This window comes from Eschrichtius robustus, chromosome 7, assembly GCF_028021215.1.
Source record: "Eschrichtius robustus isolate mEscRob2 chromosome 7, mEscRob2.pri, whole genome shotgun sequence".
Lineage (NCBI taxonomy): Eukaryota > Metazoa > Chordata > Mammalia > Artiodactyla > Eschrichtiidae > Eschrichtius > Eschrichtius robustus.
Window position 1 is genome coordinate 72,889,996 of NC_090830.1, and position 25,983 is coordinate 72,915,978.

General features: G+C 34.9%; 1 protein-coding gene across 1 annotated transcript in view; it reads right to left on the reverse strand.

Moving 5' to 3' along the window:
* Positions 1-25,983, reverse strand: part of CTNNA3 (catenin alpha 3) — a 1,637,417-nt gene that overhangs the window by 1,219,597 nt on the left and 391,837 nt on the right. The window contains exon 6 of the mRNA XM_068548855.1: positions 2,595-2,798. Within this exon, the coding sequence (XP_068404956.1) occupies positions 2,595-2,798 (204 nt within the window). The remainder of the gene's footprint in view (positions 1-2,594; positions 2,799-25,983) is intronic.

Below are 25,983 nucleotides of genomic sequence, written 5' to 3' on the forward strand. Positions count from 1 at the left end.
AATCGTTATTTTCCTGATTTGTTCTTTAAAGCAACTGACAATTTTCAGAAGGAAAACAAATTTCAAAGTTATTATTCAGATTGAATGAAATATTTCATGTATGAAATTTACATTTACCTAACAAAAATATTACCCCCTGCAATTCACACTGTTTCATTGTTATAATTTTAAAATTTAAATTAAAATTCCAAGTGATCACATAAAATAACAGAATTAAAGTAACTCTATTTCTAGTTCTCTGTCTTTACAATCACTGTCATCATTGTTTATTCTGAATCCGCTGTTTAAATCCATAAAGAATATAATGTTTTTCAAAGGATAATCATAAAAGTGTGTTAATTTGAATCATACATACACATATATTATTAAAACTCAACAATAACCATAGCAATTATTTAGGATTTAGAGAAAAAATGAATTTATGAAAAACATTATCACTGACTTTGAGAATTGCTGGTGCAGACCAACTTCTGGTTGGCTTTATTATTTTTTATAAATTTCTAGAGGCAATGCATCTTCTTAATGATTGCACCCAGGGAAGAATGTGCCCATCACTTCACCCTTTGTATGAACAGTTTTTAACCCAAAGTTGAAGAAAACCATAAAATCACCATTATTTTTAGATGGTATATGTTTACTACGTACAAGAGCAACTTCAGCGTCCTGCCACTGGGCAAAAGGCAGCATGCTCAGAAAGGAGCCCTGTGTTTGGCTTTTAATGCTCTGCTGTCACAGTTTTGAAAGTCTTAACAATTTTACCTTTGAATTTGTGTAGATAAGTGAAGTCTGATGGGGCAATAAAGCATACGCCCTAGACTTAACATGCAGTCCTGCCTCCCAGTGCCTTTAAGGGACAGGTCCTCAGTCACCTGTTCCACAACCCAGCAATTGCTGCCACCCTCCACTCCTGGTGGGGGCCTTGGTACAAGGCAGGATGGGTGGGGGTTATGGGGTAAGGCTACAGAAATCTGTGAGGGTCTATGTGCTCCTAAAAGTATCCCTATACCCTAGAGAACCAAACAACCAAACATTAAATAGCAAATAAAAATAACCTTTCTTGGGTCAATCAAGACTGTAAAAAAAAGGAAAAAAACTTTCTTTTTTTCCCAGGTTTTGAACAGGCCTTACATTTTCATTTTACACTGGGCACTGGGCTCCACAATTACGTGGCCATCCCTGCCTATGTATGTGGTGAGTGTGTGCATGTGTATCTGTTATGTTTGTATTTAAAGGAATAGAATAACTTTCTCTATATTTAATAAAGTAAATTTATCTATAATTTTATAATTTATAGATAAAATAAACTTATATATAACTTTACCATATTTTATCTATAAAATGAAACTACTAATTTTAATAGTTTACAGATCAGGGGAGAAGGAATTTCAACAGAATATTATCTTGTAACTGATGAATTCTTGTAACTGAGTTTCTTGTAACTGATGAATTCTCTTTAAAAATCTTTAAAAATATATTATATGCTAAAAATTGTGATATTCCAGCTTCAGAAGCAGGACATGACATTACTAATATGTTCCTCTTATTAACAAAATCTGCTTTACAACTTTGATTTCTTGACAGGCAAGAGATTTTTGGTCAGAAGCCAAAGTCATCAAATATTAAGAGTGTGGATATACATCAAATGTGTTGAAAAAGCCTTAAAACTCACTAATTTTAGCACATTTGAATTATTCACATAAATTACTTATACTGAAAAATCCTAAATCTTCAATCTCACACCTAAAAAATCTTATGCTTTGTAACTAATCATTTTCAAAATATACCCTCATAACTCTTGAATTATTCCATTCATAATAAAGCAGATGAACAAAATATTCCCATTATAAATTTTTCTTTTTTTTACCTCTATTATTTAAGGAGTCAATATTCATGATCAATATATAGCTGACAATGTCTTCCTTATTTTAAAAATGCAACTAAGTTTTGAATGTGAGTAGTCATAGATACTCCATAGATGGATGTAGATATATATACAAAAAGAATATATTATAAATAAATATATATATATGAAATGATATCAAAAGGACCTTGAAACAAATATTTTTGCATTTGTCTAAATTCAGACATTGTTTCTAACATTCCTGAGAGATAGCTAAAATTGCAAAAAATCTATGACATTGTCACATTTGAAAAAGGTTAAAAGCGATCCAAATTACACCTTCAAAAATGGCCCCCGATCCCTATAGCATTGACTTTATCCCAATGCCATCTAAATTCTAACTTTGTTATTCACCAACATAACCGGAGCAAATTGCCCTTTTCTTTGTCTTCTTTTTATCCTTTAAATTGATGTACGACTCCAGTTTCCTTTCTCCAATCCTGACTGCCTTCTTCAACTAGTATTTAGATACTGTCTCAAGCAAAACAATCATGTATAAATAACCTTCTGGTTGAATTCCATCCCTAGAAACTCCTGTCTCCTGGCTGCACTCTGGGAGCAACCCACGCAGAATGCACTCAAAAGGCCAATCCATGTAAAATCAGGTACTCATTTGTAATTTATCAGATTTTGTACACCGAAAGAACCTCAGCACATACCCAATGGACGGGGTGGGGGAAAACCAGTTACCTACATTGTTCATGTACTCTGAAAGCAGGTCCTGGAGAGCCTGGCGAATGGCATTGCATTCTGCGATAATTCGCTCCCGATGGAAATCCCTCGTGCATGAAGAGTCAGCCAACAGAGCAGCCCCACTGATAATGGCTTCGAGGCGTTTCTCTAGGGATGGTCTTGTTTCCTCCTCAGTCACTGTGAGTGGATCCAAGACAATTAAATTCTAAAGGAAAGATACATTTAGATGGTTAGAACTCCATGATATTCTATTTTTAGGAAAAAATAATTAGTATTTTGTTTTCACTTTTGGAATTCATATGTGATGATAAAGACAACTGTACTTTTACTGCCTCACTCAGTTCATGTATCATTCTATAAAGCAATTATTATTCAGGGCAGTGACAAAAACTGTGAAATTATGAGCATTGATTCTAGTGTCAGTCAAATCTGTATTCAAATCTTGCCCTTCCCATTCACCAATGGTGTGAGCTCACTCAGGTGTCTTATGTACTGTAAGCCTCACCTTCCAGATGTGTAAAACTGGAATATTAACATTGTTTATCTCATAAAACTGCTGTAAGAATGATATGAATGCTTAATACAGTGTCTGGTACATATTAACCGTTCTTTACAATTGTCATTTTCATTTAGCACTTCATTGTTTACAAAATATTTTCACATATATTATCTCATCTTGACAAAACTATAAAGAGGTGGGCAGCAAAGATACTGTTAACCACACATTTCAATTGATGGTGAGTGAGGCTGAGACTGTCTTGCCCAGGGTCATTAAGCTATTAAATGGTAACGCTCAAACAAGTATTAAGGTCTTATAATACCTAATTCAATACTGTTTTCGTTATGCCTCACTGTAAGTCATACAATCTAATTAACCTTAATACTAACATATCAAAGAGAATTCTAAATTTTAATTATTCATCTTAAAAGTAAAATTCCATCTTCCTGTTGATTATAACTTCCAGCCATTTCCCACCATTGAAATCTGACATGTTATTTTTAAGGTTTCCATTAGATACGTCTTCAGGCAACAGAAATCAAGATAATCTACAGACTTTGAAGAAAAGGTGGAGAATATGAGGCTCTAAGGATCCTTTCTTAAAATACAGTAAGAGAGAAAGCCTTTCAAGGTTTGGGCATAATGTCATAATTGGAGAACTAGTTAGTATCAAATGAAAGCTCTCTGTAGAACCTTTAACATAAAATGAAATCATATAGTGATCTTCAGAATGTGTGTGCATGTGTGAGTCTTTACACACAAATATACACACTGAAAATCATTGATCTTCAGAGTGCACAATCATATATATTTACATATATATAGAGAGAGGTATATGTATATTGTGTGTGTATATTGTGTATAGATATAATCTTACACTGATGGTTGCACTATATCGTATTATGATAAATATTTGGGGATCTAAAGTAGCCAGGATAAAATTTTAAAAGCTACAGCTCTAGGCCAAGTTAGGGAGAGAAAACCATTATGGAAAGAAAAATAATATTACAACAATTATACAAAAAGAAAAAATAGTACTGTGTAATGTTCACATATTATATGATATAATATAAAATATAAACTAGAAATAGATGTTATAGAAAATTGGTTAAATATCTTTAAATTATTCAGAAGAATTCTTCCTTTCATGCCTCTATTTCCTTCCTATTTTTCTACTTCTCTACTGAGTATCTCCATTTTTCTCTTTTAGATGGAAACAAATTTTTAAAAAGAAAGAAAATTAATTTTACAAATGCCAAATTTAACATTTTCTTTATCCAATGCATAATTTTTTTGGTGAGATGATAATCCCAACCATGGGCTTGCCCATCAGACAAGGATTCATTTACATCTAAATATACCTCCTTATTTCATTTGCCATTTTTATCATGTCTTCTTTGGCTCACTAATTTAGTACAAACATTCCACCCCAATTTTCATAACAATAATTGACCAATTAAAATCTTTTTGAAAATGTCCCTCCAATGTGACATCATCATTAAGAAGAGACACTGAGGGCAAGAGAATTTTTCTTCGATTGCTCAAATGCAATTAGTAGATGTGATAGGGACAGTTAACATGTTTCCAGCATTGTAATGATAGGAAAAGTTGATTAAATTTGAAATCTATACACCTATAAGTATTACAAGAAGAAGCTAGTAATTTTAGGTGTTCTGGCTGTGATTTCATGTCAGAAAACATCCTCTATTGTAGGAATAAGTTCACCCCAGTTCCTGCTCTCCACGGCCGTTCCCCAAACTATACTAGCCTTTGGATTTTTACTTGTTTGTTGACTTTTAAGACTCAGATTCTTCAAGCTCATCTAAACTCAAACCATTGCCTGCTCTGACATCTGATGCTCACATGCAGCCTCTTGATTCTGCCTAAATCTAATGTCCCCCTATTCATATCCTACAGAAGTTTTCACTAACTTTGTCATTGAGTCAATTAAAAGGTGAGGTTTTTTTAAATAACTTTAATGTTCTATGAAATATCACTGGATATTTGAGACCTACTGAAATAAAGAACGATCTCTTCTGGACATCAGTGAGATGATGAAATAGGAAGTTCCATACGTCATACCCCTAAAGAAATACTGATTTTAACAATAACAATAATGAGAATACCTTTATGAAACCCTGGGAGAAGAACTGAGAGGTTCCAGTACCCACGTGGAGCAAAAACATCAAAGAACAGAAGCACTGAAGAGGATAAGAAGAACAGTTTCACTTTACCCATGTCACCTCTCTCCCAAGGCAACACAGCTCAGACCAAGAGAGACTCACCTTGGCCTGCAACTTCTCCCGTTGGGAAAAGCGAAAACAAAGTGAACACTTGGCTCCCCAGCCTTGCGGGAAGGTGTCCAAGAGTCCCATTTCCATCTCTCCACACCCACAACACTGAGGGGATTGAAATAGCTAAATAATCTGGGGACAGCAAAGAGTAAAGAAAAAGGGTAGGAGCTCATAGAAACCAGTATACAGATATCAAAAACCAGCAGCAGATCCTACTAACTAGATTACAGACTCTAATAAGAGCCCTGACCATGAACCCAGTAGGACCCCCACCTGCAGACCCCATGATTAGCCACTGTGCACCCCCAGTGCTCCATGCAGCCCCCTCCTGTAGCCAACACTCCATGCTCCCCTGCAGACAATGCATGTGAGCTCCCACAGAGAGCACACAGATACTGTCATCCAGCTGAATCTACTGGATTGGGAAAAGGTGCACAACACTGAACAAACACTTCAGGGCACTGCCCTAGAGAAAATAAATAGGAGGCTCTCAACGCCTGGCCTGGCTTTGTGGGATCAAGAGAAGACAGAGTCTAAGACTTCTCCTTCACAGGAAACAAGAGGAATGGAGCAAGTGCATCCATAGAAAGAATCTAAGAGACCCCCAATATCTCTGGCAAGGCTGACTCGTGAAGACCTTTCTCCCTGAAGCTAGTCAGTAAAACCTGGAGGAAGTGACTGCTTCTTCAAATGTGAAGACAGGAATACAAGGTTTCAAGGAACATGAAGACTCAAAGAAATATGATATTACCAAAGGAACAAAATAAACTCTAGTAGCTGACCCCAAAGAAATGGAGATTTATTAATTGCCTGAAAAAGAATTCAAAATAATCATCTTAAAGAAGTTCAGTTAGATAAAAAAGAACACAGATAGACAACTCAACAAAATCAGGAAAATAATACATGAGTAAAATGAGAAGTTTCAGAAAAAGAAACCATAAAAAAAGAACCAAACAGAAATCCTGGAGCTGAAGAATATAATGAATGAACTACAAATCCACTAGAGAGACTAAACAACAGACTAGAGCATGCAGAAGAAAAGATCAGCAAACTCAAGGACAGATCATTTGAAATTATCTAGTCAGAGTTACAAAACGAAAAAACAATTAAAAAGAATTAATAAAGCCTACAGCACTTAAGGGACACCATCCAAAAAACCAATATACACATTATTGGATTCATAGAAGGAACAGAGAAAGAGAAAGTGTTAAAGATCTTATTTAAAGAAATAATGACAGAAAACTTCACAAATTGGGGAGGGAAATAAATAACCAGATACATGAAGTACAGAGAACCCAAACAAGATTGAACATAAAGACATCTTCATGAAGGCAAATTATAATCAAACTGTCAAACATCAAAGACAAAAAGTGAATTTTGAAAGCCGCAAGAGAAAAGCAACTCATCTATCACTAGGGAGCCCCCCATAACACTATGAGCAGATTTCTCGACAGAAACCTTGCAGGCCAGGAAAGAGTGGGATGATATACTCAAAGTGCTTAAAGAAAAAAAGAGGGTCAACTAAAAATATTATAACTGGCAAAGCTATTCAGAAATGAAGGAGAGATAAAGACATTCCGACACAAACAAAAGCTGAGGAAGTTCATCACAACTAGACCTGTGTTACAAGAGATACTAAAGAGATATCTTCAAATAGAAGCAAAGGATGCTAACTAACAATGTGAAAACATATGAAAGCATAAAACTCATTGGTAAAGGTAAATATATAGTTAAATTCAGAATACTATAATATTGTAATAATGGTGGGTAAATCACTTAGAGTCTAATATAATAGTTAAAAGACAAAAACATTAAAAATAACTATAGCTACAAAATTTTCCTAATGGATACATAACAAAAAGATGTAATGGTGATGTCAATAACATAAAATGTGGGGGGAATAAAAGTAGAGTTTTTGTATGTGATCAAAATTAAGTTGTTATCCGTTCAAAATAGACTATCATAACTATAAAATTTGTTATGCTAAACACATTATAATCATAAAGAAAAAACCTGTGGTAGATACATAAAAGATAAATATTAAGTAATCAAAGCATACAACCATAAAAACTCATCAAATCACAGAGAAAAATAACAAGAGAGAAATAAAGGAACAAAAGAACTACAAAATAGTCAGAAAATAATTAACAAAATGGCAATAGTAAGTCCTCACCTACCAATAAGTACTTGAAATGTAAATGTACTAAATTCTCCAATCATAAGACATAGAGTGGCTGACTAGATTCAAAAACAAAAACAAAAGTCCTAAATCCAACTATATGTTGCCCAAAAGATACTTACATTAGCTTTAAGGAAATTGAAGGAATGGAAAAAGATATTCCATGAAAATGGTAACCAAAAGAAAGCAGGGGTAGCTATAATTATATCAAACAAAATAGGCTTTAAGTAAAAAACTGTCATGAGACAAAGAAGGACATTATATGATGGTAAAAGTGTCAGTCAAAAGAATATAACAATTATAAATATATATTGCACCCAATATCAGGGCACCTAAATACATAAAGCAAATATTAACCAATTTGAAGGGAGAAATAGACAAAAATACAATAATAGTAGGGAACTTCAGTACTCCACTTTCAGTAATGGATAGTTCAACCAGACAGAAAATAAATAAGAAAACACTGGACCTAAGCTACCATTAGGCCAGATGGACTATAGACATATACAAAGCATGCCATCTGATAGCATCAGAATATACATTCTCAAGTATACACAGAACATTCTGCAGGATAGATCATATGTTAAGCCATAAAACTGGTCTTAAATTTAAGACTGAAATCATATCGAGTATCTTTTTCACCCACATGATATGTGCAATAATAATAGGAAGCAATAATAGGTGTAAAATTAGAAAATTCACATATATATTAAAACTAAACAACACATTCCTGAACAACCAATGGATCAAAGAAGAAATCAAAGAAAAATTTTAAAATATCTTGAGACAAATGAAAATGGAAACATAACATACGAAAACTTATGACATGCTGCAAAAGCAGTTTTAAGAGAAAAGTTAATAGCAATAAATGCCTACATTAAGAAAAAAAGAAAGACCTAAAAAAAACAACCAAACTTTACACCTCAAGAAACTAGAACTAGAAGAACAGACTAAGCCCAAAGTTAAAAAAGGAAGGAAATAATGAAGATGAAAACAAATAAATGGAATAGAAACTAGAAAAACAATAGAAAAGATCAACAAAAAATTAGTTGGTTTCATGAAAAGATAAACAAAATTGACAGACCTTTAGCTAGACTAACTAAAAAAAAAAGAGAGAGAAGACTCAAATAAATATAAATGTAAATGAAACAGGAGACACTACAATTGACTCCACAGAAATACAAAGAATTGTAAGAGACTATGATAAACAATTATGTAGCAATAAATCGGATAACCTAGAAGAAATGTGTAAATTCCTAGAAATATACAGGCTACCAAGACTGAATCATGAAGTAATAGAAAATCTGGACAGATCGAGATTGAATCAATAATTTAAAATTTCCCAACAAAGAAAAAAACCAAGATCAGATGTTTCACTAGTGAATTCTACCAAATATATAAGAACTAATATCAATCCTGCTCACACTTTTCCAAAAACTTAAAGAGAAGGGAACATTTCCAGACTCATTTTGAGGCCAGCATTACCCTAACACCAAAGCTACCTGATTTGGATATTTCAAGAAAAGAAAAGTACAGGCCAACATTCCTGATGAATAGATGGAAAAATCCTCAACAAAATGCTAGCAAACTGAATCAACAGTATGTTAAAATGTTCATACAGCATATCCAAGTGGATTTATCCCTGGGATGCAAGAATGGTACTACCTATGCAAATCAATAAATGTGATATACCACATTAACAGAATGAAGGATAAAAATCATATTTTCTCAGTAGGTGCTGCAAAAGCATTTGACACAATTCAACATCCTTCATGATAAAAACTCTCAAAAAATTAGGTATACAAGGAATGTATATCATCACCATAAAGGCCATATATGACAAGCTCACCATTAACATCATAGTCAACAGTAAAAAGCTAAAAGCCTTTCCTCTAAGACCAAAACAAGACAAAGATGCCCATTCTTGCCATTTTTATTTAACATAGTACTGGAAGTCCTAGCCAAAGCAATTAGACAAAAAACAGAAATAAAAGGCATCCAAATTGGAGAGGAAGAAGTAAAATTGTCTCTTTCAGCAGATGACATGATCCTATATATAGAAAACTCTAAAGATACCACCAAAAAACTGTTAGAACTAATAATAAATTCAGTAAAATTGCATGATAAAAATCAACAATATAAAATCAGTTGCATTTCTATATACTAATAATGATTATTCAGTAAATACTTAGGCATAATTTAAACAAGGAGATTATAGATCTGTATACTGACAACTATAAAGCATTGATTAAAGAAACTAAACAATAAAATAAAATAATAAACAAATAAATAAATAGAAGGATATTCCATGTTCATGGATTGGAAGAATTAATATTGTTAAAATGTCGATAAAACCCAAAGCAATCTACCAATTCAATACAATTCCTACCAAAATTCCAAAGGCATTGTTCACAGAAGTAGAAAAAACAATCCTACAATTCATATGGAATTACAAAAGATCCCCAATAGTCAAAACAGTCTTGAGGAAGGAAGACAAAGCTGGAGGCATCACACTTCCTGATTTCAAACTATTTTACAAAGCTGTGGTAATAAAAACAGTATGGTACTGGCATAAAAGCTGCCACATAGACCAACATAACAGGAGAGAGAGCCCAAAAATAAACCCATGCTTACTACAGTCAAGGATCTTCAACAATGGTGCCAACAACACAAAATGGGGAAAGTATAATCTCTTTAATAAATGGTGCTGGTAAAACTGGATAATTGCATGCAAATTTACTAAGATCTTATGTTAAGTGTTCTTACCATAAACTATTAATAATAATAATAACAACAATAATAATAAAGGGAGTCAGAGGAACCTTTGGGTGGTGAAGGATATTCTTATGGCCTTGATAGTGGTGATGGTTTCAGAAGTGTATACTTATTCCCAAAATCATCTAGTTGTATACATTAAACATGTCCAGCTTTTTACATGTCAATCATACTGCAATAAAGTAGTTTATAAAAAAGAAACAAAACTCATCTTAATAAAATAATAATCTCTTCTGAACTAGTATAGCAGTGTGTTGAAACACTCTTTCAGTATCTTTTCATGGCATTAATTTCATGAAAGACAAAGAACAGGATGCTTTATTTTCAGGATCCCACTCTAATGAACGTAGAACATATTTTCTCTTTTTTCTAGGTTCTGCCCAATATAAACTTACCTCCTTAACACTTCGATTGCTGACAAGAAAATATTTTTTCAAAAAAGTAAGAGTCCTAACTTCATTATCTTCTATTGGATTGCTGCATTTTAGGAGGCAGTATAGTTTAAGGATTACAAGATCTAGGAGCAGTTAGCATGGGTTTGAATCCTGGCTCATTAGCTATGAGAAAATTTATCTATGTTGTTATCATCCTCTGTATTCTCAATTTTATATAACCTCCAATCCACCCACTTTCTACTACTCTTAGGAAACGGAGATGAGACCATCTGGGAAACCTCTCCATTTACGTCTATCTCAATATGCTTTTCCATCCATTTTTTCTTCTCATCTGTCTTCAAGGAAGATCTCTCCTTCTCCCTCTCCTTTCCCCTCTCTCTCTTTTACCCCCCAACCACCACTTTCTTTTCAAGGCTAACTTCTCTTTCTGTGCTCTTATCTCAAGCCTTCTTCAGTTATTCCTTTCTTATATTTTGAGTCTATCTTCAGAGCCTACTATGTACCAGATAGTAGGAACGGGTAATAAAATTGACAGCATCCTTGCCCACTTCACAGGGCTCACAGCCTAGAGGTACTGACAAATATTAACCAAATAATCACATAAATATCAATATATAACTACAATGTGGCTACGTGGTATAAATAAAAAGAATATGAAAGTTTATAAATTAACCAGGCATACCTCTGGGCAATTTGGTGCATAATCAAGATGATTAAAGGCAAAGCAGATGTAAGTTCCAGAGAACTCACAGGATTTTCAGGGAGGGCTTTGGATTTCGACAGAACATGGAATTTAAAATTTGGAGTTAATCTTATCCAGATCTTATTTTATCAGGTCAACTTGAACAGGCACCTGGGTTATAATTATGTGAAACTTAAAGCAAGAGGCAGAATACTCTGAAACCTGAAAACAAACAAAAGGGAAGAGACAGATTCTACCCCTAAAATAATATAGTTAAAGCATCTAATCTGAACTTAAAAAGACACCGAAAACTGCCTAAAAGGCAAGGAAAAGGGCTGTTCAATCAGAAAGAGAATATATGTTACATTTATCTATAGAACAGGACTATAGGAAAATCAGATCCTGTGAAAGAATGATAAAGTTGTAAAATCATATGCATACTCATAGGTATTTTAAAATATAAAAGATGTATATGACCCAGGACTGAGAGTGTGATAACCAACCCAAATAATGATACAGGGAATAACTTAAAATGTACTAAATCTTTTACTGGAGTAGCTGTAGTTTAAATCATCATTGCTGATCATTTTTTTCTTTGCCCACTAAAGCCTATCTTTCAGGAAAGAACTACAATGTAAGAGTTATTTTATTCAATATGAGTTACGGTGAAAGAAAATCCTGTAGCCTTGAGAAACACAGAAACGTTAACTTTTGAGAAGACTGAGATCCTGGCTCTCATGTATTTGGAAGTGAACAATGTAAGGTGAATCTATACAAAATAAGTTGGAAAGATTTCCAGAATACATTGTAGAATAAAAAAAGTTGCAGAATGGTATGTGCAGCGACATCATATATATTAAAAAAACAAGCACACTATAATACTTGAGATTTTCTCTGAGTACATATAAGTATTTCGGAGCCTAGGAAAAAGTTTAAGAAAACATACCAGTGCCATGACAATTGCTATCTCTGAAAAGAACCGGATTGGAGTGGTGGTCAAATTTTTAATTTTATGATTATAGCCTAATTGTGTATTACTTCTGAAACTTAAAACTAATTTTAAAAAAATTAAAATTCTTAAAATTTTAAAAAGAAAATGGCAATTATGAATCAAACACTTATTATTATTTTGGATTCTAGATATTAATCAACTATTTTGGAATCATAATAGAAAAATATAATGTTTCCATTAATTACCAGAATGAAATATGATATTAAGTTTTCACATTAATTAGCTTGAAGGATTTTAATTTTGCTATGTTGGGTTTCATCATTACAAATATGTTTGGTTAATATATGTCTTTTAAAAAATAAAGACATGACCTCATGTACCAGGTCATGTACCAGGGCACTCTTTCAGTCAGCTTAGAAGCCAGAACACCTGAGTGTGAATCTTGGCCTTTCACTCACATTGAGAGAGTGATTTAAACTGCCTAAGCCTTTATTTCATCCCTGTAAAGTGGGGAAAATAAAACCCGCACCTTTCATATAAAATTTTATTTAATGTAGCTTTATAACATATTTTAATAACTGATGGGATAGGTCCCACCTCAGTTTCTTGCTAATATTATTTTTACCTTTACATGCACTACCATCTATTCCTGATGATCAGTGAATAGAATGCTACAAAGGAAGCTACACTTGCTAAAACAGAATTCTCTATATACCACACAGATATGTATCAGATAGTCATTCATTCCACAAATATTTATTAATCCTCTAATACACTTCAGATCCTGAGCAAGGCTTTGGTCATGCCTTACCAGGACATGTAGGAAGTTATAAAAAATCGTTTAAACAAGCTGAAGCATAAAACCAACAAGTTGGGAAAAGTTTTCTGTATGTTAATAAACATGATATAATAAACCCTATTCATTCACACACTCTATATGCTGTGATGAGATTGATCCAGTTTACATTCAAAACACTAAAAGTCTTACACCTATTCTCCAAAGTGAAATTGCCTATCAAAAGAGATGTAGCTATGATTATAATCAAGTACCAACATTCTTCACAAAAACACATGCAGTGCTTCAAGTTGGGAGCAGCAGAAATAATAACCACATAGCATAAATAAAGTTTCTCAAGCACCTACATTATCAATCTTCAGAGTGAGTGATGAAAATGGAACAAAATTCTCCTTATGATTATCAACAGAAAATGCTATTGACAGAACTCACAGGCTCTCCTTTGTCTGGTATATCCCTTATTTTAATGTTTCCACCTAAATAATCTAAAGAATGGAAGCTTCAGATATTAAAAATGTAAAAGAAGGTAAAATGTGAGTAATAAACTATAAATTAGCAAGATTATCAATAAATATTACTAGTAAATTATTAAATGAGTGTAACTTACACAAAGTTTACATATTCAGCTATATAAAATCAAAATGTATATAACTCACATTCTGTTGTATATTAGTTAATAAAACAGAAGAATAGAAAATATTTAAGAAAGTCATTCAACATGCTTATAAAACAAATTAGATATGTACATACTCCCTTAAATTTTTTTCTCTAAATTATAGGTATAGAACATTTGAATAGCTCAATGATTACTAAGAAGGTAGTTTTACCAGAACACCAATAAAAAAATTTCAATTATCTAATTCATTTCACCTGAGGTAGTAACCTCTTCTCCTAGACATATTTCTGTCAGAGTTCAGCAATTCAATCTATGCACAGCACCACCTCACGGATTGTTTGCTTCAGATTTTATCTGGTTATACCAAAACTAAAATAAACTTCAAGAATTCTTCTATTTTCAAAACCTCTGTTTAAAAGGACTTTAATGTAAGCACTTCCAAGAAGCTGTCGCGTTCACTGTAATATTGAATATAATATTGAATAAATCTTAGAACATATTCATTTCTTAATTTTATTTTTCTATTATTTTATACAGCAGGTTCTTATTAGCTATCTATTTTATACACATCAGTGTATACATGTCAATCCCAGTCTCCCAATTCATCCCACCCACCCCCACCCCCCCCCACCCCCCGCTTTCCCCCTTGGTGTCCATAAGTTTCTTCTCTACATCTGTGTCTCTATTTCTGTCCTGCACACTGGTTCATCTGTACTATTTTTCTAGATTCCACATATATGTGTTAATATACAATATTTGTTTTCCTCTTTCTGACTTACTTCACTCTGTATGACAGTCTCTAGGTCCATCCACGTCTATACAAGTGACCCAATTTCGTTCCTTTTTATGGCTGAGTAATATTCCATTGTATATATGTACCACATCTTCTTGATCCATTCATCTGTCGGTGGACATTTAAGTTGTTTCCATGTCCTGGTTATTGTAAATAGTGTTGCAATAAACAATGGGGTGCATGTGTCTTTTTGAATTATGGTTTTCTCTGGGTATATGCCCAGTAATGGGATTGCTGGGCCATATGGTAATTCTATTTTTAGTTTTTTAAGGAACCTCCATAATGCTCTCCATAGTGGTTCTATCAATTTACATTGCCACCAACAGTGCAAGAGGGTTCCCTTTTCTCCACACCCTCTCCAGCATTTGTTGTTTATAGATTTTCTGATGATGCCCATTCTAAGTGGTGTGAGGTGATACCTCATTGTAGTTTTGATTTGCATTTCTTTAATAATTAGTGATGTTGAGCAGCTTTTCATGTGCCTCTTGGCCACCTGTATGTCTTCTTTGGAGAAATGTCTATTTACGTCTTCTTCCCATTTTTTGATTGGGCTTTTTGTTTTTTTAATATTGAGCTGTATGCACTGTTTATATATTTTGGAGATTAATCCTTTGTCCATTGATTCATTTGCAAATATTTTCTCCCATTCTGAGAGCTGTCTTTTCGTCTTGTTTATACTTTCCTTTGCTGTGCAAAAGCTTTTAAGTTTCATTAGGTCCCATTTGTTTATTTTTTATTTTATTTCCAATACTCTAGGAGGTGGGTCAATAAACATCTTGCTGTGATTTATGTCAAAGAGTGTTCTTCCTATGTTTTCCTCTAAGAGTTTTATAGTGTCTGGTCTTACATTTAGGTCCTTAATCCATTTTGAGTTTATTTTTGTGTATGGTGTTAGGGAGTGTTCTAATTTCATTCTTTTAAATGTAGCTGTCCAGTTTTCCTAGCACCACTTATTGAAGAGACTGTCTTTTCTCCATTGTATATCTTTGCCTCCTTTGTCATACATTAGTTGACCATAGGTGTGTGGGTTTATCTCCATTTTTTTCCCTCAAGATTGCTTTGCCTATTCAGGGTCTTTCGTGTCTCTGTACAAATGTTAAGATTTTTTGTTACATTTCTGTACAAGATGCCATTGGTAATTTGATAGGGATTGCATTGAATCTGTAGATTGCTTTGGGTACTATAGTCATTTTCACAATGTTGATTCTTCCAATACAGAACATGGTATATCTCTCCATCTGTCTGTGTCATCTTTGATTTCTTTAATCAGTGTCTTATAGTTTTCTGAGTACAGGTCTTTTACCTCATAGGTGGGTTTATTCCTAGGTATTTTGTTCTTTTTGTTTCTATGGTGAATGGGATTGTTTCCTTAATTTCTCTTTCTGATCTTTCATTATTAGTGTATACGAATGCAAGTGATTTCTGTGCATTAATTTTGCATCCTGCAAACTTACCAAATTCATTGATTAGCTCTAGTAGTTTTCTGGTGGCATCTTTAGGATTATCTATGTATAGTATCACATCAACTGCAAGCAGTGACAGTTTTACTTCTTCTTTTCCAATTTGTATTCTTTTATTTCTTTTTCTTCTCTGATTGCCATGGCTAGGCCTTCGAAAACTATGTTAAATAAGAGTGGTGAGAGTGGACATGCTTCTCTTGCTCCTGATCTTAGAGGAAATGGTTTCAATTTTTCACCATTGAGAATGCTGTTTGCTGTGGGTTTGTCGTATATGGCCTTTATTATATTGAGGTAGGTTCCCTCTAGGCCCACTTTCTGGAGAGTTTTTATCATAACTGGGTGTTGAATTTTGTCAAAAGCTTTTTCTGCATCTATTGAGATGACCATATGATTTTTATTCTTCAACTTGTTAATATGGTGTATCACATTGATTGATTGGTGTATATTGAAGAATCCTTGCATCCCTGGGATAAATCCCACTTGATCATGGTGTATGATCCTTTTAATGGGTTGTTGGATTGTGTTTGCTAGTATTTTTTTGAGGATTTTTGCATCTATATTCATCTGTAATATTGGTCTATAATTTTCTTTTTTTGTGGTATCTTTGTCTGGTTCTGGTATCAGGGTGATAGTGGCCTCATAGAATGAGTTTGGGAGTGTTCCTTCCTCTGCAATTTTTTGGAAGAGTTTGAGAAGGATGGCTGTTAGCTCTTCTCTAAACGTTTGATAGAATTCACCTGTGAAGCCATCTGGTCCTGGATTTTTGTTTGTTGGAAGATTTTTAATCACAGTTTCAATCTCAGTACATGTGACTGGTCTGTTCATATTTTCTATTTCTTCCTGGTTCAGTCTTGGAAGGTTATACCTTTCTAAGAATTAGTCCATTTCTTCCTGGTTGTCCATTTTATTGGCATAGAGCTGCTTGTAGTAGTCTCTTAGGATGCTTTGTATTTCTGCGGTGTCTGTTGTAACTTCTTTTTCCTTTCTAATTTTATGAATTTGAGTCCTCTCCCTCTTTTTCCTGATGAATCTGGCTAATGATTTATCAATTTTGTTTATCTTCTCAAAGAACCAGCTTTTAGTTTTATTTATCTTTGCTATTGTTTTCTTTGTTTCTATTTCATTTGTTTCTGCTCTAATCTTTATGATTTATTTCCTTCTACTAACTTTGGGTTTTGTTTGTTCTTCTTTCTCTAGTTCCATTAGGTGTAAGGTTAGATTGTTTATTTGAGATTTTTCTTGTTTCTTGAGGTAGGATTGTATTGCTATAAACTTCCCTCTTACAACTGCTTTCACTGCATCCCACAGGTTTTGGATCATCGTGTTTTCATTGTCATTTGTCTCTAGGTATTTTTTGGTGTCCTCTTTGATATCTTCAGTGATCTCTTGGTTATTTAGTAATGTATTATTTACTCTCCATGTATTTGTGTTTTTTACATTTTTTTTACCTGTAATTTATTTCTAATCTAGTAGCGTTGTGGTCAGAAAAGATGCTTGATATGATTTCAATGTTCTCAAATTTACCGAGGCTTGATTTGTGACCCAAGCTGTGATCTATCCTGGAAAATGTTCCATGTGCGCTTGAGAAGAAAGTGTAATCTGCTGTTTCCGGATAGAATGTCCTATAAATATCAATTAAATCTATCTGATCCATTGTGTCATTTAAAGCTTGTGTTTCCTTATTAATTTTCTATCTGGATGATCTTTCCATTGGTGTAAGTGAGGTGTTAAAGTCCCCCACTAGTATTGTGTTACTGTTGATTTCCTCTTTTATAGCTGTTAGCATTTGCCTTATGTATTGTGGTGCTCCTATGTTGGATGAGGATATATTTGTAATTGTTATATCTTCTTCTTGGATTTATCCCTTTATCATTATGTAGTGTCCTTCCTTGTCTCTTGTAACATTCTTTATTTTAAAGTCTATTTTATCTGATATGAGGATTGCTACTCCAGCTTTCTTTTGATTTCCATTGGCATGGAATATCTTCTTCCATCCCCTCACTTTCAGTCTGTATGAGTCCCTAGGTCTGAAGTGGGTCTCTTGTAGACAGCATATATATGGGTCTTGTTTTTATATCTATTCAGCGAGCCTGTGTCTTTTGGTTGGAGCATTTAGTCCATTCACATTTAAGGTAATTATCAATATGTATTTTCCTATTACCATTTTCTTAATTGTTTTGGGTTTGCTTTTTAGGTCTTTTTCTTCTCTTGTGTTTCCCACTTAGAGAAGTTCCTTTAGCATTTGTTGTAAAGCTGGCTTGGTGGTGTTGAATTCTCTTAGCTTTTGCTTGTCTGTAAAGCTTTTGATTTCTCTGTCGAATCTGAATGAGATCCTTGCCGGGTAGAGTAATCTTAGTTGTAGGTTTTTCCGTTCTATCACTTTAACTATATCATGCCACTGCCTTCTGGCTTGTAGAGTTTCTGCTGAGAAATCAGCTGTTAACCTTATGGAAGTTCCCTTGTATGTTATTTGTCATTTTTCCCTTTTTTGCCTTCAGTAATTTTTCTTTGTCTCTAATTATTGTCAGTTTGATTACTATGTGTCTCAGCGTGTTTCTCCTTGGGTTTAACCTGCCTGGGACTCTCTGCACTTCCTAGACTTCAGTGGCTATTTCCTTTCCCATGTTAGGGAAGTTTTCAACTATAATCTCTTCAAATATTTTCTTGGGTCCTTTCTCTCTCTCTTCTCCTTCTGGGACCCCTATAATGCGAATGTTGGTGTGTTTATTGTTGTCCCAGAGGTCTCTTAGGCTGTGTTCATTTCTTTTCATTCTATTTTCTTCATTCTGTTGTTCAGCAGTGAATTCCATCATTCTGTTTTCCAGGTCACTTATCCGTTCTTCTGCCTCACTTATTCTGCTATTGATTCCTTGTAGTGTACTTTTCATTTCAGTTATTGTATTGTTCTTCTCTGTTTGTTTGTTTTTTAATTCTTCTAGGTCTTTGGTAAACATTTCTTGCATCTTCTCGATCTTTGCCTCCATTCTTTTTCTGAGGTCCTGGATCATCTTCACTATCATTATTCTGAATTCTTTTTCTGGAAGGTTGCCTATCTCCACTTCATTTAGTTGTTTTTCGGGGGTTTTATTTTGTTCCTTCATCTGGTACATAGTCCTCCGCCTTTTCATTTTGTCTATCTTTCTGTGAATGTGGTTTTTCTTCCACAGGCTTCAGGATTGTAGTTCTTGCTTCTACTGTCTGCCCTCTGGTGGATGAGACTATCTAAGAGGCTTGTGCAAGTTTCCTGATGGGAGAGACTAGTGGTGGGTAGAGCTGGGGATTGCTGTGGTGTGCAGAGCTCAGTAAAACTTTAATTCGCTTGTCTGCTGATGGGTGGAGCTGAGTTCCCTCCCTGTTGGTCATTTGGCTTGAGGTGACCCAGCACTGTCGCCTACAGGCCCTTTGGTGGGGCTAATGGAGGACTCTAGGAGGGCTCATGCCAAGGAGTACTTCCCAGAACTTCTGCTGCCAGTGCCCTTGTCCTCACGGTGAGGCACAGCCACCCCCCGCCTCTGCAGGAGACCCTCCAACACTAGCAGGTAGGTCTGATTCAGTCTCCTATGGGGTCACTGCTCCTTCCCACTGAGTCCTGGTGCACACACTACTTTGTGTGTGCCCTCCAAGAGTAGAGTCTCTGTTTCCCCCAGTCCTGTCGAAGTCCTGCAATTAAATCCCACTAGCCTTCAAAGTCTTATTCTCTGGGAATTCCTCCTCCCACTGCCAGATCCCCAGGTTGGGAAGCCTGACGTGGGGCTCAGAACCTTCACTCCAGTGGATGGACATCTGTGGTATAACTGTTCTCCAGTTTGTGAGTTACCCCCCCAGCGGTATTCGGATTTGATTTTATTGTGACTGCGCCCCTCCTACCGTCTCAATGCAGCTTCTCCTTTGTCTTTGGATGTGGGGTATCTTTCTTGTGAGTTCTAGTGTCTTCCTGTCGATGACTGTTCAGCAGTTAGTTGTGATTCCAGTGTTCTCGCAAAAGGCCGTGAGCACACGTCCTTCTACTCCACCATCTTGAACCAATCTCTTAGTATATATTCTTAACAGAATATTGCTGACTAAAGCAACACATTTTAATGAAGGAGCAAGTTAAGTCTTTGTTATTGATTATCTGTTTGGAAATACGTGTTTACATGTTTGTTTTATCTCTACTCATAGTCTGTTTTTAAACCATGCATAAAAAGAAGGTCCTAAAAATATGTAAGCAATGATGATTACCTTATTTTGTCTACATTGAACATACAGACAATACAGATAATTTTTATATACAATAATGTCACTAAAAATATTACAGATGCTCCAAAATTTTTAAGTAGTGTTAATTCTTCTTAATTGTCTCAGTAATGTCATGTGTGTCCTACCTTCTAGGTCCAAACTGATTGCATACCTAATTGAATACAAACCTGTAAAATTGAAACAAACGTTTGAATAGTTCCTACCATGTCCAAGGTTTATGCCAGCTGTTACGTCTGTGGAGTTCTCCCAGAAAGCAATTCATCAACAAAGGAGAGAAAATGTACAGAGGGGGCAACTGAAAAAAATAAATAATCCCATTTGTGCTCTATTTGATTCCACCTTCCACTTCTGTCTATAATTATATCCTTTGGGAGAAATAACAGGTTAAGTACAAGCTCTAGATTCATGAGTGGACTGTGCATAGTAGAGCACAGAAAAAAGAGTAGCCAATGTGGCACAGTCATACCAAGTAACTGTAAGACTCTAAAAGTCATGTCTGCCCTAAAATCCCTTGAAAAAAGAGGAGTGAAAGCATGACTGCTAGGTGGTAACAATTTCTCAATAACAGCATCCTCCAGATGCTCTTGATGTGGTCCCTAACTCCTTTCTCATGTTCTCTAGAGCAGCATTATTTTAAAATTGTGGAGATAATATTCTGAATATTTTAAAATTACAACAATTAAAGATGTCTTGGCATGAAAAAAGTTAAGAATTGGCCTTTTTGCCTCAAGTTGAATATGTAGTTAAATAGACATTAACTCAAATATTTCTAAATAATTTTCTAGTTAACTGTGGCTAGGGAAAAAAATAATTTGCTTGAGTCATTGTGTTTGAAAATCTATATTTAGAATGTATTAACCTATAAGATAACCAAAATTATCATTTTGGATTCTCCATAAAGCCTGCAGTCTTGATAAGAAATTGGGATAAAACTGTATTCACTCCAAAGTACACTCTAGAGTGCTGTCCAAAACAACTTTTTGTGATGATGAAAATTTTCTGTATCTACAATGGCCAGTACAGTAGCCACCTGCTACATATAGCTATTAAACACTTAAAATGTGGCTAGCACAACTGAGGAACTGAATTTTTAATTTTATTTAATTGTGATTGGCTTCATTTTAAATTCAAATAGCTACATCTGGCAAATGGCTAGTATATTGAACAACACAGCTCTAGAAATTGCTTTTCATTTTATTTTTCATGATGTGAAATTCTTTTGTTATGATATCTTGTTAGCTGGATTTCACTAGGTAAAAGGGAGTGATGACTCCCATGTAGCAGGTTGAAGAGATCGATACCTCTGTACTGTCATTTGTTGCTTAGAGAACCTCCCTTACAATATAGAACCACCACTGGTGCCTATTATCTACACTAAAAGTGGTTGATTGATTGTGATTAAAAGCACTGTTTCCCTAAACTGGCAGGTATCTTTGGAGAAAGCACTGGGAGAGGACTGAATTTTAAGCTGTTTTAAGTCATCAAGGTTTAGTTTATCAGGTCTTTTGCCTTATGACTAGTTAAAAATAAGTTAGTTAAAATAAAAGAAACAGAGGCAGCTCAAGAGAATATGCATCACAGTGTGGAGGGGCATGAAGCAAGTCTCAGGTGGCTAGGATACAGATACTGGGTATCAGTGGGAAAAGAGGAAACAGATACTCTGAGAAAAAAGAATTCTGACAGGAAGGATGGGAAGCACCACCAAAGATGATGTTCACCTATTCCACAGTTTAATCCATGATGCTTCATTTTATAGCCTTCTCTTTTTTAATTCAAGACAGATATTGCTGGTGCTGTTCATAATACGGTATGGATGTATAACTAGAAACATCAGTCCATGGCTTAATGTCTTTTCCAAGTTAAGAATACGTATAGAAAAATCAACTGATTTTGCACTTACTGCTGTTCAGATCTTTTTGCTTTACTAGATACATAATGACATATTCAAAAAGTTGGTCAGAAAAATGTTAAAACAAGATCATTCCTTCTGCTATTCTTTGCTCTTTTAGAGATTTTACCAAAGGCCTATGTTTTCCTTAAGTGCTTAATAAATCTGATTTAGATATTTAATTATCTTAATAAACAAGAACATGTGAGATACAAGGAGGAGGAGAGAAGGACAAAGAGAGGGGAGGGAGATGCAAATAAGGTAAAGGAGGAGGGAAAGAGACGAAAGATGAAAGGGAAGTTGAGGAGGGACTGAGAGGAATGGGGGGGGAAGGAGGATAGAGGAAAGCAAAGGAAATGAGAAGAAAGAAAGTGAAGGAAAAGAAGCAGTTTGCTAAAACCTCCTGTGTCATGCACATTGGCAGTAATGAAACCAACCAGCTACTGTGTTTAATTATTCAGCAGAACATTTAGGTGATAAGAGAATGATTACAAAAGTTCTTAACAATTCAGCCCCCCAAATCCAGCTTTCATCATTATAAAACACTCTAAAAGGCTACTGGTTTTTGTATTATTATAAACTGCAGATGTCCAGTATGTCCCTTTCTGAATGTTACAATATTCTCATAGCTTTGGTAAATAGGATGCAGAACGACATTAAAAATAAAATTAATGTTAAAAGAATGCATCTACATATCCAGACTATTTTTCAATTAGATATTGATTTTATGCAGTGTGATATGCTATTAAAGAGCATAAACTATATACTTTAAATTTAGCAATAAATAACACCATGAAGAAAAATGTCATCATTGGACTCCATTTCAGACTTTTCTAATCAGGGAGCCATAATACGCTAGTTTACCATTATGACTGCCAAGCAAAATTGTAGTAAGGACTCTTTCTCCCTAAAAGTAATTGAATATGAAGGCCAAAAGCAGTGCTTGGAAGGATCACCTTATCTAGAGAGAGACTAGCTGGGGTACATATCAAGATAGCTAATGGGAAAGAAGTACCAGGTGCCAATGAAAACTAATTTAGGTAAGGATGAACAGGGTTATTTTTCTGTAGTCTGGATGAGAAATTATTAAATTTAGAGGGTTTTCAATTTAACTTAATTGTGACTACGCCTGCTAGTTCCATATTTGAAGATCTGGCAGGGAAAAAAGTGTGTGGAAATTTCAAGATATCCTCAGTGATTACATGAGTCAACAGGAAATGGAAACTCTTACAATTGATGAGAAGAGTAGAGCACCCAACATTTCAAATTAAGGAGTCTCTCAAAGTAAGGCAATTGCTCCCCCAAAAGAGCACAAAGTTCCTTCAGAGCCAGGATCCTTGGTTGATAGAACATCTACATTAGCACTGAATGTGATTCTCCCTCTAAACATAAGTGGTTCCAAGGAGGCTCTCTGGTAAATTGTAGTCTGTTTGCTAGAGGTAAGGTGACCCCTTCTCCAAATCCACTTATACTGAGGATCAGTAAGTGGGGGTCTACAGCAGGTCAAAATTCTCATGCCTTCCCCAGCTCACGCCACTCTTACTGTTTCATGACCCCAAAGATGCCCACAGGTCATGTACCAGATAGAAAATGATTCTCAATCTATTGCCCTTTCCTCATTAATCTCCCCAAGCCCAGAACAGAGTCATGTATGCACTTTTCATTCACCTTTTCAATATAACTGTAACATAAACACCACACACATTACATCTTCTTACAACTATTTAAGCCCTATATTTAAATTAGAAATATTCAAACTTAGAAATTGTCCAGTATTAGAAAATGTCAAATGAAACAGACGATTCTCACTACCTTCAGTATGATGCGTCACAGCATGATATGTCTCATCTGTTTTCCATCAAGATGTCAACTGACCTCAACTGATGCTCCCTCAGTCTCTGGACCTGATGGCTGAATCTATTTATTACATTTCCTCATCTACCAGAATTCCAACTCTACCTCTGGCCTCTCTCCTTCTCTGTAAGGCTGACTCCATATACTAGCCCAACAGTCACATAACTGAGTAATGTAAGAAGAAAAATATGGTCAGACTCATTCTAGGCATTGAAGAAGCCACTATGCCTATTAGAGACAGCATGGTTTCCATGTGCAACAAATAAGAATAATCTGCCTCCCACAAAGCAGCTACCCTTCTTCAAAACTCATGGCCACTGGCAGGCTGCTTAACAAATATGACCTCTGGCAGCTGCATGACAGATCCATGCATCTGCACTTGTATACATTTCCACAGGCTGTTTTTCCATCTGCAGGATATGACATATGCCAGTTGACTGGCTTATTGCAGGCTTGGAGAAGAGTCAGAGAGAGTGTTGGAAGGCGCCTCATGTCTATTCATTGCTTTTCATTTTTTCCCTTTGCTCTGGGGCTTTTGGTCTTTCCTCTTTTGGATCCTGCCTGCTAAATTATTTATTTAACTTTAAGTGGTCATTTGTGGCTAACAAAACTAAGATTTTCTGAACACGTAACTTGTACTTAGTCCAAACTGCTTAAATGCCAGTAATCAACCTAAATCAGCAGACTTCACTTTAATTGCAATTCTATCTTGGATTTCACATGTTAAAAGTGAGCTGAGATCAGGTACAGTAATGGGAACTAAACAGGGTACAAGTTAATCTGAAAGTAACCAAGGGATTTAGGCAGGACCAGCTACATAACTTGGGGCAGGGCAGTGGGGGGCTCAATGCAAAATGAAAATGCAGGGACCTTTGTTCAAAATGTATTCAGAATTTCAAGATAGCAACTTCAGATAATTAAAATAAATGTGAGATACTTCCAAACATGGGGCCCTGTGTAACTGCACAGGTTGTACAACCATGAAGACAGCCCCAGATTTGTGGAAGAAAACATGAGATATTTTGCCATTTCTTTCAAACATTAAGCTACTTATTATAAAAAACTAATATGTTGGCAATAGTTTCTTCACAATCAATAGTATTTTCAACAAAAGTTTCTGTTTAGATTTTACAATGGCTGTTTTTTTCTTTTCAACTGTTCCAAGAAAACAAACTTTGAAATTCTACTCATAGCATAAAGTGTAATGAGGTTTCAAAATGTCATTGTCGGCCACCTCTCTTGCCTTTCCAGATCTACTATAAATACTAAAATGTGCAAATAAAGCTTATAAATGATAGATCCTATGGCTGGATTTAGGCAACCCTAAATCTTAAATTTAGCAGTGAACACCTGCCACTAACAAAAGCTATAGCCGCCAAAGTCTAGGAACAGCATGGCCACTGTACAATGTTCTCTGTGATAAAGCAGTAATCAACATCCTGAGGAGGAAAGCATGGCGCTCTACTATGACCCACACCACTAACCAAATTTTATCAAACTGTGTCCTAAAAACAAAGAACTCTAAAATTTTCCACCCTTCATACTTTTATTAGAGTAAAAACAGATTTCTATAACTTAAAGCTGGAATTCACAATTCCAAACACCAATAAAATTATATTTTATTAAAAATTTTAAAGGTAGATTTAAAGGTAGATTAGTAACTGAGGCTACCTCACATTGCTTGATCTCAGCTTATTCTCAGGATATCTCTCAAATAAGCACCAATCCATTTTGAGCAAAGTGCTTTGTCCAACAGATTGACCATGTTAGATAGAAAGTTTGCTATATTTGGCAGAAACAAAGTGACCATAATTGATTACTTTACATGGTAAACATAACATTCCAAAGGCTTTGTGATAATCTGGTTACTAATTGTATCTACGGCTATATGAAGAGGGAACCATGGACATCTCTACTTAAATAAAGCTAGAGGCTAGTGAACCTTCTGGACTTGGAATAATTTTAACT